Source organism: Solea solea, chromosome 2 (genome assembly GCF_958295425.1).
Source record: "Solea solea chromosome 2, fSolSol10.1, whole genome shotgun sequence".
Lineage (NCBI taxonomy): Eukaryota > Metazoa > Chordata > Actinopteri > Pleuronectiformes > Soleidae > Solea > Solea solea.
Genome location: NC_081135.1, coordinates 36,485,202 through 36,501,945, shown reverse-complemented (window position 1 = coordinate 36,501,945; position 16,744 = coordinate 36,485,202). Strand labels below are relative to the sequence as shown.

At 41.2% G+C, this 16,744-nt stretch overlaps 1 protein-coding gene across 3 annotated transcripts in view; it reads right to left on the bottom strand.

Moving 5' to 3' along the window:
- The window catches only part of man1a2 (mannosidase, alpha, class 1A, member 2), a 133,607-nt gene that overhangs the window by 89,588 nt on the left and 27,275 nt on the right, over positions 1-16,744 (bottom strand). For all 3 annotated transcript variants that reach the window (XM_058623369.1, XM_058623370.1, XM_058623372.1), the window contains exon 3: positions 12,745-13,006. In XM_058623369.1, coding sequence (XP_058479352.1) covers positions 12,745-13,006 — 262 coding nt within the window. The remainder of the gene's footprint in view (positions 1-12,744; positions 13,007-16,744) is intronic.

The following is a 16,744-nucleotide window of genomic DNA, read 5'->3' as shown; positions in this document are numbered from 1 at the left end:
GAGAGAGAGATTAAAAACCTCACTTTCCCTCTCGTCCTTATTGACTGTCGAGCTTGAGTGTAAAAACGCGAGGCCGCCGGTGATGAGAGATGCAGCCGTGTTGCTCATTTGACACATTTATTTGCTCCGACCACCCCAAAAGATTTGTTTTTATTTCCGGCGGATTGGTTCTAAAAAGAAAAAAATACAGTCCAGAGAGCGGATTGATTTAGAAGTCTGACAGCACGGCACGGCGGTGTGCCAAAGTGAGTTAAGTCACATATTTACTGCACCGTTGCTCTGGAGAAATCGCTCTGCGCTTAATGCTGCCTCAGGGGTCAACCGCAGAAAATTAGCACTCAACCTGTGGTAAACACTCAAGGCAGGCTTCATTAAGGCAGCTTGAAACTTGTTTTTTTTTTTTTTTTTTTTCGAGGAGAGCCATTATTTAAATGATGTATTCATCAACAGTGCCTCCATGCATATTGTTAATGCACTGCAGTCCAATTATTTAATATAACTTGGTTACAACTGAAAGGTAGCTGGGCTTGGACTCAGTCTTGAGATCCCAACAGGACACAGAGTCTATTAGAAGTTCTGACCTTCACAGCACCACCCAGTCGCCTGCTATGGAGAGAAAAGCTAAATCTGCCTCCAGCAATCTCATTCACAAAGGACCAATGGCTGTGATTCATGCACCCTTTACCCTCATGTGACACACACGCACACACACACACACACACAGTTTAGCACAGCTATTTTTCTTAGGACCCTGCATTGGTCAGCCTAAACAAACCTTAACCATAACCAGTTAATGCCTAAAGTAATTCTCTAGTCACAATCCAAACCCTAGCTAAACCTAAACTAGTTCCTAGTTAGAAATGAGGTTCTGCCTCATTAGGACCAGGTTTCCATGAGAACTACTGGTCCTGAGAAGGTCAGTGTTTATGCAGCATTCTTACTGAGGACACTCAGACATAACGCATTCCATGGCTGATTACCCTAATGTTAACCATCACAACTAAATGCCTAAAGGTTTTGACCCATAAAAAGCCCTTTAAAGTTATCAAAATGTCCTCAATTTCCCAAAATGTCCTTGCTCCCTATGGTTTATATGTTTTTTGCTCCTCACAAAGATATATAAAACAAAACATAAGCTTCCACTCATTAAGAAACCTGAAACAAAGCCTTATCCGTAAACTTAACTAGTTCATTCCTAACCTTAGTCTCAACTTAACCACCATTCAAACTTAACCAGTTCCTCAGAAATGAGGTTCTGCCTCAATAGGACCATGTTGGGCTCTCCATGAGGACGACTGGTCCTGACAAGGTCAGTGTTTAAGCCAGGTCCTACAGAGGTAATAAATACAAGAACACACACACACACACACACACACACACACACACAGGCGCAGACACACTTATCATGTACCAGCACGGTCAACCACGGGGCACTGAAATATTCATAAATCCCCTTCAAGCCAGCAGCTCAGTGCGGCCATTACTTCTACCATTGTTTAAAAAATATATATATTTGAAAATCAGCTTAGCTTCCCTGCATGAGGCACACAGGCACAAGCTTTGCTGAGGTATGGGGAGCTGAGCTCCACTTACGTGCGCCTCCAGGCGACCTCCAGAGTCAGTATGACTGATTTAAAGTGCTCATCCGTCCGGCCTCGACTTTCTCATCTCCTTTCAACTCGAGCCCATGGAGGCTTTCTATTTGGCTTAACGGAGGGCCTTGTCGGAGATGCACGAGGGTGGCGAGAATGTGACATCTGAATTGCCTCCCGCAGTAAATACATTCATGGCACTTAGGCAGAGTGCGGTAATAAATTCCCACGTGAATTCTGGACAACGCGAGGTTCAGAATATGCAGCTTCCCGAGCCAAGGGTCCTAGATAATGGTTTAAGATACTGTTACGGCGGTGTAATGTGTAGCACCTACATACAAATCTAAAATCTCTACCGTCATCAAAACGTCACTTCTATCACTTTTTCCACTACACACGTGTGTGTGTGTGTCTATCTTTTTAAAAGGGACAGACAGTGTGTCTGAAAGGGCAAATTTTAGTACAAGTGAAGATAAGAAACCAATAACATTTTAACAATAAATATTGCAGTGTTCAGTATTTCTGCCACAGAGGATAGTTATTTCAATTAGGGGACCCAGATCAAATTACAGTATGCCACAACTAGATTTACTGGGTTTTTACATCAATTTATTAGGCATTTCTTTCCGAATATGATCTGTGCTCGCTGTGATAAAGGCAGAATACAAATTCATTTCTTCTCTCCTGTTGTATCAGTGGATGAAAGGGGGAACCCAGCTGGAGACAAAGCTGGTCTTCTATAGCAGAAGGAGCAGCAGGAGCTCAGAGGGACAAAGCACTGTTGGAGGGTGCCAGTTCTGCTGTCACTCTCTCTTCCTCACTTCAGAGCGAGTCATTGCCGATTATTATTATGCCTGTTCCACACTTAAAACAAATGTAATGTTGTGTGCCTTCAGTTCAATCAAGGAACATACCAGTAGTGAAGTCTGGTTGATAGGTCTGATGTAGTACCAGATATTTTTAAGTAGGAATTAGAATATTCAGCATCTACACAAATCTTTGGCAGAGGTTCTGATTTTAGACTCAGAATTCAATCTAGATCTAACATAAAACATAAGCCTAACTACGCGTGAAGGTTCTCAATCATCCAGGTCAAAGTATCATCCAGGTCATCCAGGTCTTCAGGAACGTAAGGAGGACGCAACTGGACTTGCTTGAGTTTTCTAAAAGAGGACGGTTGAAACAAGCTGCATATTTACTTTACGGACCTTCTAGGCAGGTAAAGAGCCCAAAAAGGTTAAACACCTGGGGAGTCTCACTCGTCAAATGAAGAAATTAAATGAAGAAGCCTCAGGAATGAGGGGTCTTCAACAAAACGTTATCTTCACTAGTTGTGCTGTAGGAAACTGGAGTGACTTTACCCTCATCCAGTACTGAAGCACCAAAATAACCAGCCACAACCGTTCAATTCTCCGGTAAAAGAGTATGGTACGGTAAAACGTCACTCCCTCACGATCGGAGTAAATATCCCATGGAAGTCAAGGCAAACAGCCGCAGTCTGTACTCGTATGAAGCTTAGCGTCTTCTTGAGACAAACGGCCACAAACCAAACTCCATTGTCCTCCATTGTTGTCCGTTGTGTTGTCCGTTGTGTCGCGTTGCATGTCAACAGTCATTGTCGTCGCACCGGTACAACATCGCACTACGTGGTCATTGGGCACAGCCCACACCCCGCCTACCAAGTAAAGGTACTGTTCTCAGTCGAAACTCAAGCCTGACCCAGGGCTTAACCGTTCTACACTAAAGCTGAAACGATTAATTGATGAATGGATTACTAAATTAATCAACAACTATTTTGATAATCGGTTTGAAGCTTTTTTCATGATTAAAACAAGATTTCTGATCTGTTTAAGCTTCTTAAATGTGAATATTTTCTTAATTTCTTTGCTCTGGATAACAAATAATCATTAAAAGTCAATCATTTTGGTTTGTAGACAAAACAAGACATTTGAGAACATCATCATGTCCAGGTCTGACGAACACCGATCAACATTTTTTAAGGTTTTCTGATATTGTATGGACCAAACGATTAATCGACAAAAATAATCTGCAGATTAATCGATTATGAAAATAATCGTTAGTTGCAGCTCTATTCCACACCATACCGTACTGTACCAAACTGAACCGTACCACGATAGAAACACAGCATAAAGATGTCAAGCAAGTCCAGTTTCCTACGTTCATGGGGGAGGAGGCTAACCGGTCTTTCTTCCTAGTCCTATTGCCAGTAGTACACATAAGTGCTCTATATGATCCAGGTAATGTAAACTCACATTGCACTCCACTTCCATTGATTTCCAACAGGTGTAAATTCAATTCAGAATGCATCAAATATATGCCAAAATGATCTTTATTTTGAAACTTAAGTGTGAGATAATTTTATTTAGAGCCATAATGAGAGTAATCGTTACATTCAATTCAATTTGCTTTTGATCATGGATATTGTAAAGTGTGTTTTACTGCTGCTGTTGCTGCTGCTGCAGTCAGTGTGCACAGATGGTTGGCGATGCTGCCTGCAAACCTCTTTCCGCGCAGGCACAAGTGGTTTGAGAAACTGTGAGAGATAAGGTCGGATCAATAAGAAGCGCAGACCTATAGGTTTTTTCATGCCTGATGACTGATCTGGCAATAAGAGGTTATAATGGCTCCTCCATTCACTGTTAGCATGTCCTAATGTACATTAAAGTATAAAAAAAGGGGAGCTTTCTCCTGGCTAATGGAGTGAAAATGCAAATCCAATGTAGATCCATCTCATTGTAGACACACGTAGTCTATGAAATTATTGGTAGCTGCATAATTTAGGAGCAATAACATTATTTTTTAGACTCACTGACCTTCAGAGTCATTTTGGGCAACAGTCCATTGTGTTGTTAAGCGTGACAGGACCTCAACACAAGGCCTAACAAAAAAATTACCCTACATTCATGGTATTGAGAGAAAAAATACTATGGAATCACTTTTCAAATTATATTAAAGCAGATGTGATGAAAACAAAATACTGTAGAGGAGGGGAACTGAGCTGAGGTGAACAAGAACCCAGTGAACCTGCCTTTGTTTTTTTTTCTTTTTTTCTAATAAATTAATTTATCTGTTGAGAAAAAAAAAATTAACATTTCAAAGGAGACCAGGTTCTTCAAACACAGGGTGATCTGATTAGGTACAATTGCAAAGCACATGTGCCTTTGTCCTTCATCGAGATTCACAAGAAGTTTTCAAGGTTTTCAGCCTTAAAAATGTTGCATCCTGCTAATGGTGGAAAGACCCAAAGTCTGTCTAAGTATGTGCCCTATTCCTCAGTCATTATATTCCGTGTTTGTTCAACTTCTCACAGGTGAATTTGACAGTTGTTACTTTTGTTAAACGTTTGTCTTTTATTCAACACCATAACAATACCCCACACTGCTCCAGCTATTACCTCTGCCAAAGAGGTTGTGTTTTCAACCATGTCCATCTGTTGATTTGCTGGTTAGTTGCGCAGAGAATCTTCCCAACAGGTTTTTATAAAACCTTGCGTGGGAATAGAGTATGGGTCAAGGAAGAATCCATTCAATTTTGGTACAAACTGAGCCTTGGTGGAAGTACGCATTCCAGTGAAAGTCATACATTCTTTTATTGAATTTTATTTAGACGTAAATACCAGCAGTTCTTAATTTTTCTAAATCTGTACCCTGGACTTTTTTAAGTGGAACTTTGCAAGACTATCCATCCACCGTCTACCACTTTATCTGCAAACATAAGCCATGGAGCCAAGTCCATGCAAGCTGGCATCTGTTTCGAAAGCTTTGAATGTGTTTTCCGTTCTGGCCATTTTCAACTCTCGCTTCCTCTGACAACAGTTTTCTCTGCTTCTTTTTTTGACAGCTCTGCCTTGACGAAAAATCTAAAATAAGGCTATCGCTGCCTTGATCTTATAGCCGGTACCTAGGTGCGTGTGTGCCATTAAGCAATACGCGTGTTTCGCAATACCCAAGTCTTCGCAAGACTTCCTAATTCTGAGGACTCCAGGTCAGTGGCCCTGATCTTGCAAGGCTGATTTTCCGTAAATTGTGTGTCTCCACCGGCTCTACTCGCCTCGCCTCGGCTCGGTTAAGTTAGGTTTCCACTAGCATAGTACCTGGTACCAGGTACTTATTTTTAAGTACCTGCTCTGGCGAGGTTCCAAGCGAGCTGAGGCGATACTATGCGTGACGTCGCCAGACTGCCGGCCACTGCTTGGTCACAAGAGTGTCGGACGTCACAGGAAGAGATGTCCGACACAAGAATCAAGCCGAACAATGCTGAACTGTAGATCAGTTTAAAAGATTTAACGATCCTAAAAACATGGGTTAATCTCCAACAATTACCAGGGAAATGTCTGAAATATCAATATTTAACAGAGGAGACTGGTGTATTTTTTTTAGGGACAGCACTGCTGATCGCGAGCAGCATCACAAACCCTGCCACTGTATTTCAGTCCAGTGACTGCGTCAGACAGAGTCTGTGCTCCGATTCTAATGAACTGCGTTACTAGTCACTCGTTTGCGTGTGTCACGTGTAAAACGAAGTCAGTTTCATGCAGCCATGCAGTGATGACTCCGCCCACATCGAGTAGGTACCATTTTTGTAGTGGAAAAAGCCGTGCCGAGGCGAGTCGAGGCGAACTGGGACCATAGTGGAAAAAGGCCATAAGAGACGGTAGAGGGATTGGAGACGGCCCCAATCTCCCAGTAAGAAGACGTTTAACCATCACAATGAAGTTCTGCTTTAAAGTGCAGTGTTCGTTATCAACAGTAATAATATCAACTAAGTGAAGCATAACTGGGATCCTTAATATGGACCTAACATAAAGTGAAATGTATTGTACTGCACCCCTACAATGTAGAAATCTAGCAAAGTAAGCCCAGAACTTTATGTACCACAATGGAAACACTCGACAATGATATTGTAAAGGTTAATGCTCACATTCAGGAATAAATGCACCACCTGGGAGCCCTGTTGACATATAGATGTATATATAATGCATAGATACATGCACCGTCTTGGGAACAAGGCAGCCATTCTCAAATGTCACCTCCCTACCCCCCCATGCTACGAGCAGCGCGTTTACAAGACAGCACGGGCCGTTCACAAGCAAACCAGGGTTTGCCTGACAAAAAAACAATTTGTAGCCTCGCCACATTCCATGTTCAAAAGAAAAATGAAACAAAGCCACTACGGTGCACCAACGAGAAACCGCTGAAGCATTCTCACCAACCAATTTATGTCATTCTCCACAAACAGATAAATTCAAAAATGTTCAACGTAAAATCACCGACTGAATCCTTAAAGGATAGAGGAGCTGGAGGAAAGGTGATTCCTTTGATTGCTTTATTTACATTTTTCCTTCCAGCACATGAGTTGTGTACTTATCACTCTTTTTTCTTCTTCTTCTAGCTTCTCCCTTTCCCTCCAGGATTTTCTGTTACACCGCCATCTTTCCTTCCCTGGCAATCACTGACTCATTCCAGATGTTTAAGATCTGGCCGTCTGCCCACCTCCACCTCAGGAGCCTCAGCTCAGTTTCATGTTGTCTTTATCTCTGCCCCTATTGTGCATTTGTCTCTTTTTCCGAGGCCTTGGTTTTGTCTCCCGCGTGTTTGTGTAGTCCCTGATCTTCAACACGAGAGAAGGTCGTGTTGTTCAAATCTGTTGGCAGCACCTGGAAGTCGCTCGACGTCGTCCTGGATCATAATCTGCCGCTAAAAGTTCTGTCTTTAGGCAGATTTGTCCTTATTCGATTTATGGGTTTTTCGTAGAGATTAGTAAGGGCCCCTTGAGGAAAATTAGCGATTTGTGATATCAGACCTTCATTTGAATTAAACTTGAAGACGACTTGTTTGGCCATTGATTTATCTGGGCTTTGCAGCCAGAGTCGATGGCTCTGTAGAGACAGACACTCAGAGACACTCTCTCTCTCTCCGTCTCTCTATCCAGTGCCAGCCACAAATCTGCAATCGTTTGCTTTTCACTCAGCTGTGACCGCTGAGTGACTGGAGAGCCAAGTCGGCAGTCAGTCGGACCTCGAACATTTTGTGATGCTTCCTCATGAGCTACAACGGGTTGTGACACGTCTGTCTTTTCTATTTAAGTCTAGAGCGAGTCAACAATGTTATTAACAATGATCAGCTGTCAATTAAAAGTGACAAGTGGTCCTCATTTCTGAGGTCAAAGACGGCCAGGCAAACTAACCTTTACCAGAGTATAATCGACTATATCTTGTTTACCTAGATGAAGTATTTTGTACACTGATAGTGTGGTAGCAGGTGTCTAGGGTTGGGCGATATGGGGAAAAACTCTTATCACGATTAAAGGCAAGACTGGCGATATGGCTTTTTAATAATATCTTGATATTTCTAGGCTATATATGTCTGGATATACAGCTCAGATAATACCTGCTTCATCTCTTTCTCGATCTCGATATAATGCTCGGCCCTACACATGTTTATGAGTGTAAATACTACTTTTCCACATACACAAAATGCCTTTCTTTGCATTTACTTCAGCAAGAAAAGCCCCCGAAGAATCAACAGAGCACTGAAAACGTCTCACCTCAAAGGATTATGCATTTATCCCGGACAAAAATGACTATGCTTCATACATACAGAGATTACCTTCTAATATTAGATTAAACATTTGTATTACTGCAATATTTGCAGTGTTTTTCACTGAAATTATCACCGAACAAACATTAGTCACCAAGAGGAAACGTTGCTTTTTGTACCACGGCCCATTAACTGCGAGAGCCGGGCTTATTCCGACTGCTCTGGGCCAACAATGCCTCACACGATGCAATAGGTGAACAGCACTGGAACAGTAAATAGCCAGATTCATTCCATTCCTTCGCCTTTTATTGCCCTACAGCTCCATCTATTTCCAAAGGAAGGTTTAATGGCCACTAATGTCCAGAATGTGTAATTAGCAGAACGCCGAAAGAGCACAGCGCTCCAAGCTAATGGATGTGATCGAAGAGACGAGTCTTTGTGTCCTGTACAGTAAGTGAAATATGTAATTAGAGGATATTTAACATCTTTTTATTTTCAGCTGCTCGCCGAAACAAACCTCCCCAGTTCCCAAACCATCACACGACTGGTTTGTCAGTATCACAACAACACCTGAATGTTCAGCTAGGGATGCACAATTTATGGTTTTATTTAACCTTTATTTAACCAGGCAAATAAAAAAAAAAAAAAAGAAGAAATCGCATTGAGATTAAGAACCTGGCCTGTCAGCCTCAAGATCTCTCAGTTTGGATTTAAAAGCGTTTCCAGTCTTTCTGCGACATATTCCATGCAAAAGGTGCAGAATGAACAAAAGCCCCTTCACCCGGTTCAGTACGGTCATATGGAAGAGAAAGCAACAAATTATCTTGTGAATGGAAATAGTACGGATCAGCACTGCTCAGTGAAGTTAGTTATGTGACAATGAAAAGGTGGAATGAATGCAAACATCTTTGCGTAGAGTAGCTCATATTTTTCATGGTGTCCTTTGGAAATGCTCCAGCGTTCTTTAAGTCTACTTAAACTGACACTTAAATAAAAAATATACATCGCAAACATTGTCACATACACCCAATAAACGTACTACTTTTTTTTTTCACATTTTGGGGAGCCAGTTTTTTGGAAAATGGGTCCAAAATTCAAGATGCCACTCTTTTGGACAACTATGCCATAACCCCACTATTCTTGCTCTTGCGTTGCCATCATCATCATAGAGTAGTTTTAGGGGTCCGTGTGTTTGAAAACATTTCTTGAAACAATGTTTGTGAAAAAACATTTAAGAAAGAAAAAGATTCTAAAAGGAAAGTTGTGTTTCCATGTGAATAACACATTTGTCCATCCATCGTCATGGTTAATGCACATGTATGGGGTGGGTGTAGGTTCCCTGATCAATAGGGAAAAGATTACAAAAACAGCTTAGCACAGTCAACATCAATAAGTGAGGTGAATACTGTAAATTAAATATAAAAGGAAAACAGTTGGTGTGTAAGATCGGCCTTTTTTTTTTAGCGTTTTAATGAAAGCATCACCACACAACTGCCTCCCCTGCTGGAAAAGTGAAATTATAATCAGGGTTGTTTATCGATCCAATCATTAAAACGTCAGGCAAAGATTGGAGCCATCGATCTTTCACAGTTGAGAATTGAGCATCTACTACTGCAAAAAAAAGAATCCTATAGAGGAGAGACAGTGTCCGACTTTAAGTTAAACAGAGGGGAAATTTGGGCGAGGGTGAAGGATTAATCAACAACAAACTCAAGACAATACAAGTAACATGGCCCACAACTCTCATAATATCATAATGTGGTGATTCTGTGATAATCCAGATATTGCAAGACAATAATAAAACAAGAAAGTATATTACAAACAACATTTCTCTAATTAAAAAGTGCAAAAACATCACTGCTGTCACAACAGTTTACTTCTGTTCAGGTTACCCTCGTCCCTGTGATAAGCGCCACCACGAGGCATCGTTATAGTGACACTAATTAGTGTTAATTCTTGAGGAAACTAACAATAATGATTATTTTCATAATTCATTATTTAATTTGGGCCATAAAAATGTCAGAAAACGTTGATTGGCGTTTGAACCAAGCAATTACGTTTTGAAACGTCTTTGTTTTTATCCAAAAAAACAAAACGAATCAGTTCCTTTACATGACATGGAGCAAAGAAAGACCCGGAAATATTCACATTTTAGAAGCTAAAAACTCAAAGAGAGCTTGTTCAAACTGAATAATTGATGACCAACTAACAATATATGGCAGCAGCATAGTGATGTTGGTCTCTGATGAGTAAGAAAGATTAAATATTGCCATATCTAATATTTTTATGCCCATATACATCCTGATCTTCCTTTATAATCCCCACATGAATGTCATTTCTTATCATTTTTAACATTCCAAGCATATTTGACACCGTTCGTTCCTACAAACCTCCTGTGCTGCCTGCTGGTGGAAAGAATGCAAATGGTGTTAGGCCTGTGCATCAGTATGCAGGCTGAAAATGACTCTTGTCTCTGTAGCCTGTATTTAAAAAAAAAACAAAACTCCAGTCTTTTGGTCACAAAATGTATCGTATTGTGTGATTTCTCCTTGGAATAACAAGGCAATCAGGACGGCAGGAGAGCGCTGCACCGTCGCCGCTTCTTTCCCGCTCATCTGGGAGTCTGTGGCATTCTCGCAGAATGGCAATTATGAGGGGAATAAAGGGGACATTTAGAGACAAAGGCTGCTGTGGAGTGAATAGGCCAGATCCCATGTTCAGGAGCGGTCCAAGTCCAAGTGCTGTTTGCATGAGAGACTATATGAGGTAATCATGCAGGAGAAGCAGCAAGAATGGGGGGGAGGCAGAGAGAGAGCGGGAGATGGACTGGAGTTGGCATGAGAGTGAGAGCAGATAGCACCATCTGCATTCTGCACCAGCACTGTCCCGTCTGGCTCGCTGTTGCCTCTAATAAGAGCCGGTGCTGAGACAGACGGCAGGCAACACAAACGTACAGTAAAGACGTGCGTTAACTCGTCAAAATCTGACCAAAACCTCACTCGACGACAACAGGCCGCCAACAGACGCAGCAGAGAGAGAGAGGGAGATGATCTTTACGACACAGCATGGAAGCCCTTTTAATCGGCCGCGGCAACACTGCTAACCTCAGGGTGGCGCTGTGGATCCCGCTTGGCAGGGGAAAAGACTTGCTAAAGGTTTCTTTTGTTCCCAACACAATAATCGTAGTAACTGTGATAAACCACCACCAGTCACTTTAAATATGAGAGAGTCGACTGGAAAGGTATATTTATGGGTATGATTGATCTATGTATCGTAAAAGTTCCAATTAGTCAGATGTAGGTGTGGTTTCCAAAATAAATAGAGTGCAGTTCCTGTTGGCTGATTATACCAAAAGCTAATTTTCCTTCATTTATATCATGATGTTTACTATCAACAACAAATCGGGACGTCTATGGCTTAATGTTTTTTCTCGGGGCGCATGAACACGAACAACAGTGGTGGCTAATTTTTCTAATTTTTTCCATATTTTACCCTTTTAAGAGGCGGAAAAGTAAAATTCTTCTGTAGAATTATATAGCTCACACAGCTTACTTTTAAAGAGGGTGCCTTAAAGCTGTAACGTTTTGATATCAACTGTATCAACAAGTACAGTCACCCCTCTGACAAATGTATTTCTCACTATGTATGTTATGACGGAGGGAAGGCAGCAACGTGAATGTGATTTGACGACAGCAAACTTTAGGTTAAGGAATCTACTCCTGAAACAGGTGTGAGTTAGTGAGAGATATCTAGATGAAGGCCACGAGAGAAAAGCTGGAATATGGCAAGTCAAGAGCAAATTTGTGCATAAAACACCTAATATCATTTTGAATTGATTTCCAAGAGATGTTAAGAAATGGTCAATCAATTACAACAATCATTTTAAGCATGTTATTTGAATCACAAAGACATAAATCTCAGCTAAAGAGATTAGGAGAAATTCTGCACATTTTTTTTAAGGACCCCCAAAAACATCTCTCGTGACCCATCTTTGGGTCCTGACCCCGTCTTTGAGAATCACTGCCTCACTGACCTGAGTAAGTTTAACCGGGGCAGCAACACTAGAATGAATGAAAGAATGTGAAAGAAAACCAAACATTTCAGTTTCGCACCTTCGTAATAAAATTAGCATTTACGTAACTAGTGAAATACAGCCAGACCTTTATTTTGAAATGTATCAGTGAGGTTACATGTCACAGCTAAAGAAATGTTGTATTTTTACAGCATTTTTTTTTTCCTTTGAAAACGTAAAATTGTTTTTTTTAATGCATAAAAAGGTGGGTTTAATGATTGCTATTTCTTCAAAAGTTTGCTTTAGCTCGGACTAGACCTTTAAGTCTTAGGAGAAGAGTTTACAGATTACTGAAATCTAAATCTTGCACGTAGATTGACAAATCCAAAATACAACGTAAAACCTACGAATGCAGTTTGAACGCAGCGTCTTCAATTCCACTTTCTACACAAAACTGCCTGTATCAGTGACCTAATCTGCATCAATCACATGATTTGTTGCCATAACACAGCAGTCCAAAACGTCACTGCGTAATAAATATGGATATTTAAGAGGGATGAGTAGCCAAAGGTCGTCTTACCTCTCTGATCTTATCGCGTTTCTCTTTGGCGTCAGCCTCCGGTGGTTCTCCGTCGCTCACACCCACAACTTTGGGCATTGGGACGGGCGGCAGAGGTTTGGGCCCCGTGTCCTTCTTCTTCAGGTCCTCCATCACCTTGATTTTCTCCGTCTGTATCTCAGCCTGCAGCTCCTCACGTGACTTCCTTAGTTTCTCCTTTGCCTCCTGTAGAGCTCGCTCGTGGTCTGCCCGAATCTTGTCCCGCAGGCTCTCCTCTTCCTCCCTGTAGGAGGCAAGAAAAAAGGCAGGGGGTGAGTTTGTTTTTTATGTCTTTGCTCTTTCTCCTCCACAAGGTGGTTGCTAGGCTTCACAGGATGTATATATACACAAACAAACACACACACACACAAAGAGAAAACTGGGTACGAATGGGGATTTTTACTTGAAATTAATTAAAGATGAAGAGTGAGTACAAACACTTTCCCCTCTGGGAAATAATATTCCACTGTGACGAAGAAGAAAACGAGGAGAAATGACTATAGCTGGGGTGGAAAAGGTGGCGATGTTACGCCCGCCGGCTCGCCGTATATTGTTCTTGGTAATGAAGTGACATTTCATGTCACTGTATATGACATGAAGTGAAACATTTGAAGGCATCACCTTAGGCTCTGACAAATTACACTGGACATTTTGATTGTTTTCTAACATTTTCTATAGTGGTAGACGTTTGAAGAACTTCCTGAAGCACAAATCCAACACAACACTCCACACAATGACTAGCACAAACGGCTTCTCTGGCTGTAATAAACTAGGGTTGGGGGCGACTGTCATCACGACAATTGGAGTCGTCTACAAACAAACTAAAAGGGCAGATAAATCTGTCTTTCAGATGGAGAATGCAGTGTTTTTCTCTCATTGTTTTCAGTTCACAATGAATGTTTTAATAGCGCAAATAAAAATGTTCCAAACCTATCTTTTTGAGGATATTTGTGACCTTGTGGGGACACTTTTTGCAAGCGATACAATATTATCACGATATGGTATATTTACGAAATGCTAGATTGATAGATACCGTCTCAAAAACTGTATCAATTTCCCCCAACACAACCCCAAAATTTTGCCTGGTCCCCATGACTTTAAAGAGGCTTTTTCAGGCTAAAGGGTTAGAATTAAGTTAAGGTTAGGTTAAGGGTTAGACTCTTAGGGTAAGTCTATGACTGTGTCTTCGCTAAGATATAAGAACAATTGTGTGTGAGTGTGTTTCACTAAATCTAAATCGCAACTAGAAACAGTGCAATTAGCAAATTGCCAAGGCCGCAATTCAATCATTCTGTTTTGGATTGTTTTATGTTCTATGTCAGTTTAATAAATAACGTTTGAAACAATCAATATCTTTAACGTCCTCATCCTTTTAAATATTGTTGTATACTTTTTTTAATATGCCATTAAAATATAGTAATTAACATTTTGATGGTTTAAAATTGAAATTGGCAGTTTACCCAGATTGTTTAGTATCTGTGTGTATGAGTGTGTTCTCGTATATGTTACCACTTGAGGCATAAACACTGACCTTGTCCGGACCAAAACCTGGTCCTAATGAGGAAGAATCTATTCTGAGGATTTGGTTAAGTTTTGAGTGAAGACTTACATTGTGTTTAGCTTTAGTTATTAACAAGTTATAGTTAAGTCAGGGGAAATGCTTTGTTTAGACTGAGTGTGTGCAAAACAAGTGAAAGAGAGAAAGAGTCGGGAAGGACTGACTGAAGCTACAGTATATAATACCTGGGAAATCCCAGTTCCTATTTGTTTAGTCTTTGAATTTATATCTAATTATAGGATCGCATAATAGTTGAATCCCAAAGGAGACAGAGCATTGTATTAGATACAATGAATTGAAGAAAACTGCACGTAATAGCCAATCCCAGGAGCAAACATAGCTAATCTTAGCCCGGTTTAAGGGTGCGTTCACACCAGCTCCTTCTAAATCGAACCCTTGTTCATTTGCTTGGAGAGTCCGGTTCGTTTGGGGAGGTGTGAACGCACAACCAAACTCTGATGCGCACCGAAGAAGCAAACTCTGGTCCACTTAAAAACGTAGGTCTCGTGTGTGCAGGAATGCAGGACGCTGACTACAAAAATGCAAGAGAAATGGCTCGTGGTCAGACGGAGAGTGAGAACGAGGTAAAAGAAACAGAAGTTGCCCCGCATTAACCAACAGAGGAGCCAGTTTTCTTGTTCATCGTTTGTCTTCTCCTTTAGTAATTGTTGATGCAGCGCCGCCTGAGGCGAGGAGGGGAATGCGTTATTCAAAAGGTTTGGTTTGTTTCCCTAATGTGTGAAAGCAAACTCAGACCGGCTGAATGCTGCAATCCCCAATTGTACCAATTGAAGTCCCCAATCATACCAAGTCTCGCGGAGACTATCATGGCGTGAAAACGACCTAAAACTCAGCGGCTCACTTTCACAGCATCATTTCAACCAACTGCACCCAACAACGGTATCCACCACAAACACAGGGTCAAGCTCAGTGCTGCATCAAGTGCAGGTGTGTCTGAAATTTGCATCCCCTAAAAAAAAAGGGGGGGAAACCTAACACCTTCCCTGCTGCACTGCAGTTTCATCAGCTCCATGAAATATGAGGAGGAAACACAATGAAGGCCAGGATGAAATGAGAAACATCATCTGTGGTTTCACTCGGTGGTAGTACCCTCTGGGTGTTGACGCAACTCAAGCCCGTGAAGATATGGGTCAGTAATGAAACACACAAATGCGTCAGGAAGGCGAAGCAGAGGTGACGTCTCACTGCTTCTCTGCTGTTACTTATATTCAAATAAAATGAAGAATCAAAAGATAAAATCCACTGGCGGCTGCAGTGTGGACCCATCCAGTAGTCAAATACAATCACAGCCAAATTATACAGTGTCAGGTTGATGTATGGAGGGCGATCCGGAGGCCAGGAGGAAGAAACACTCCATTTCTGTTACATAAGGACCAAAACACTTCCCATATCACAGGAAAACACTTCACATGTAGTCAGGGCTGCAACCATTAATAGTCTTCAGATTGTTCAGCTTCTTATGTGTGAATATTGTCTGCTTTCTTTGCTCCATATAACAAATAAATCATTAAAAACTCACTCATTTTGGTTTGTGGACAAAACAAGACATTTGAGAACATCTTCATTTCCAATTTTGAGAAAGACCAATCAACATTTTCTGAAAACAGGTGTTTTCGTCATGAAACAGGAAGTGCCCCTATAACTTCCACCGAATTCCCCGAAACTTGATGGGAAGGTGTTATAGACTAAGACAAACACAAAAGTTGACGGTAACCATGACCTCAACTCAACAGGAAGACGGCCATTTGGAGGTTTGGTGTGCATTTTGGCGATTTGCACCCTATGTAGCGACATAAACAATTCGCCAATTTGTACAAAAACCCTGCTAATTTGCCGAATAGATGAAGACAGATTAAGACGGATTGAAAACATCTTATGGACCAAACAATTCGACAGGTGAATCGTTTATGAAAAATAATCATTTTCAATCAATTTTGGACATAGAAGCAGCCTTTTTTTGGCTTCAAATACATTTTAAATTCAATATGAAGTCATAATTTGCTTAACCCTATTTGATGTCTAGCACAAGGCTGACATACGCTACGTTTTCGATAATCCTGTCTTTTTGCCTATATGTGTTGCAAGTTGCCGGCTCTGATAAGAAATAGTGAAAATATCAGAGTGCAAACACTGATGTTGATGTGTTTATTAATGAAGCTCCATGTGATAAACACAGGACATGTGGGAGGGACCGGTGAGCTGCTGTGATCTGTGTGGACTCAGCTGCAAGAATCCAAGAATCCACACATCCTACACCATCTCCAGGGAGGAGAAGAAGAAAAACAACCACAGTGTGTGCTCACATCTGCAGACACATTCAGCAGACCCGCTGTAGTTGCGAGATTAAAAAGAAACGATAATCTTTACGCTTGGCCATAATCACTGCACAAAAAAGAAATCCCA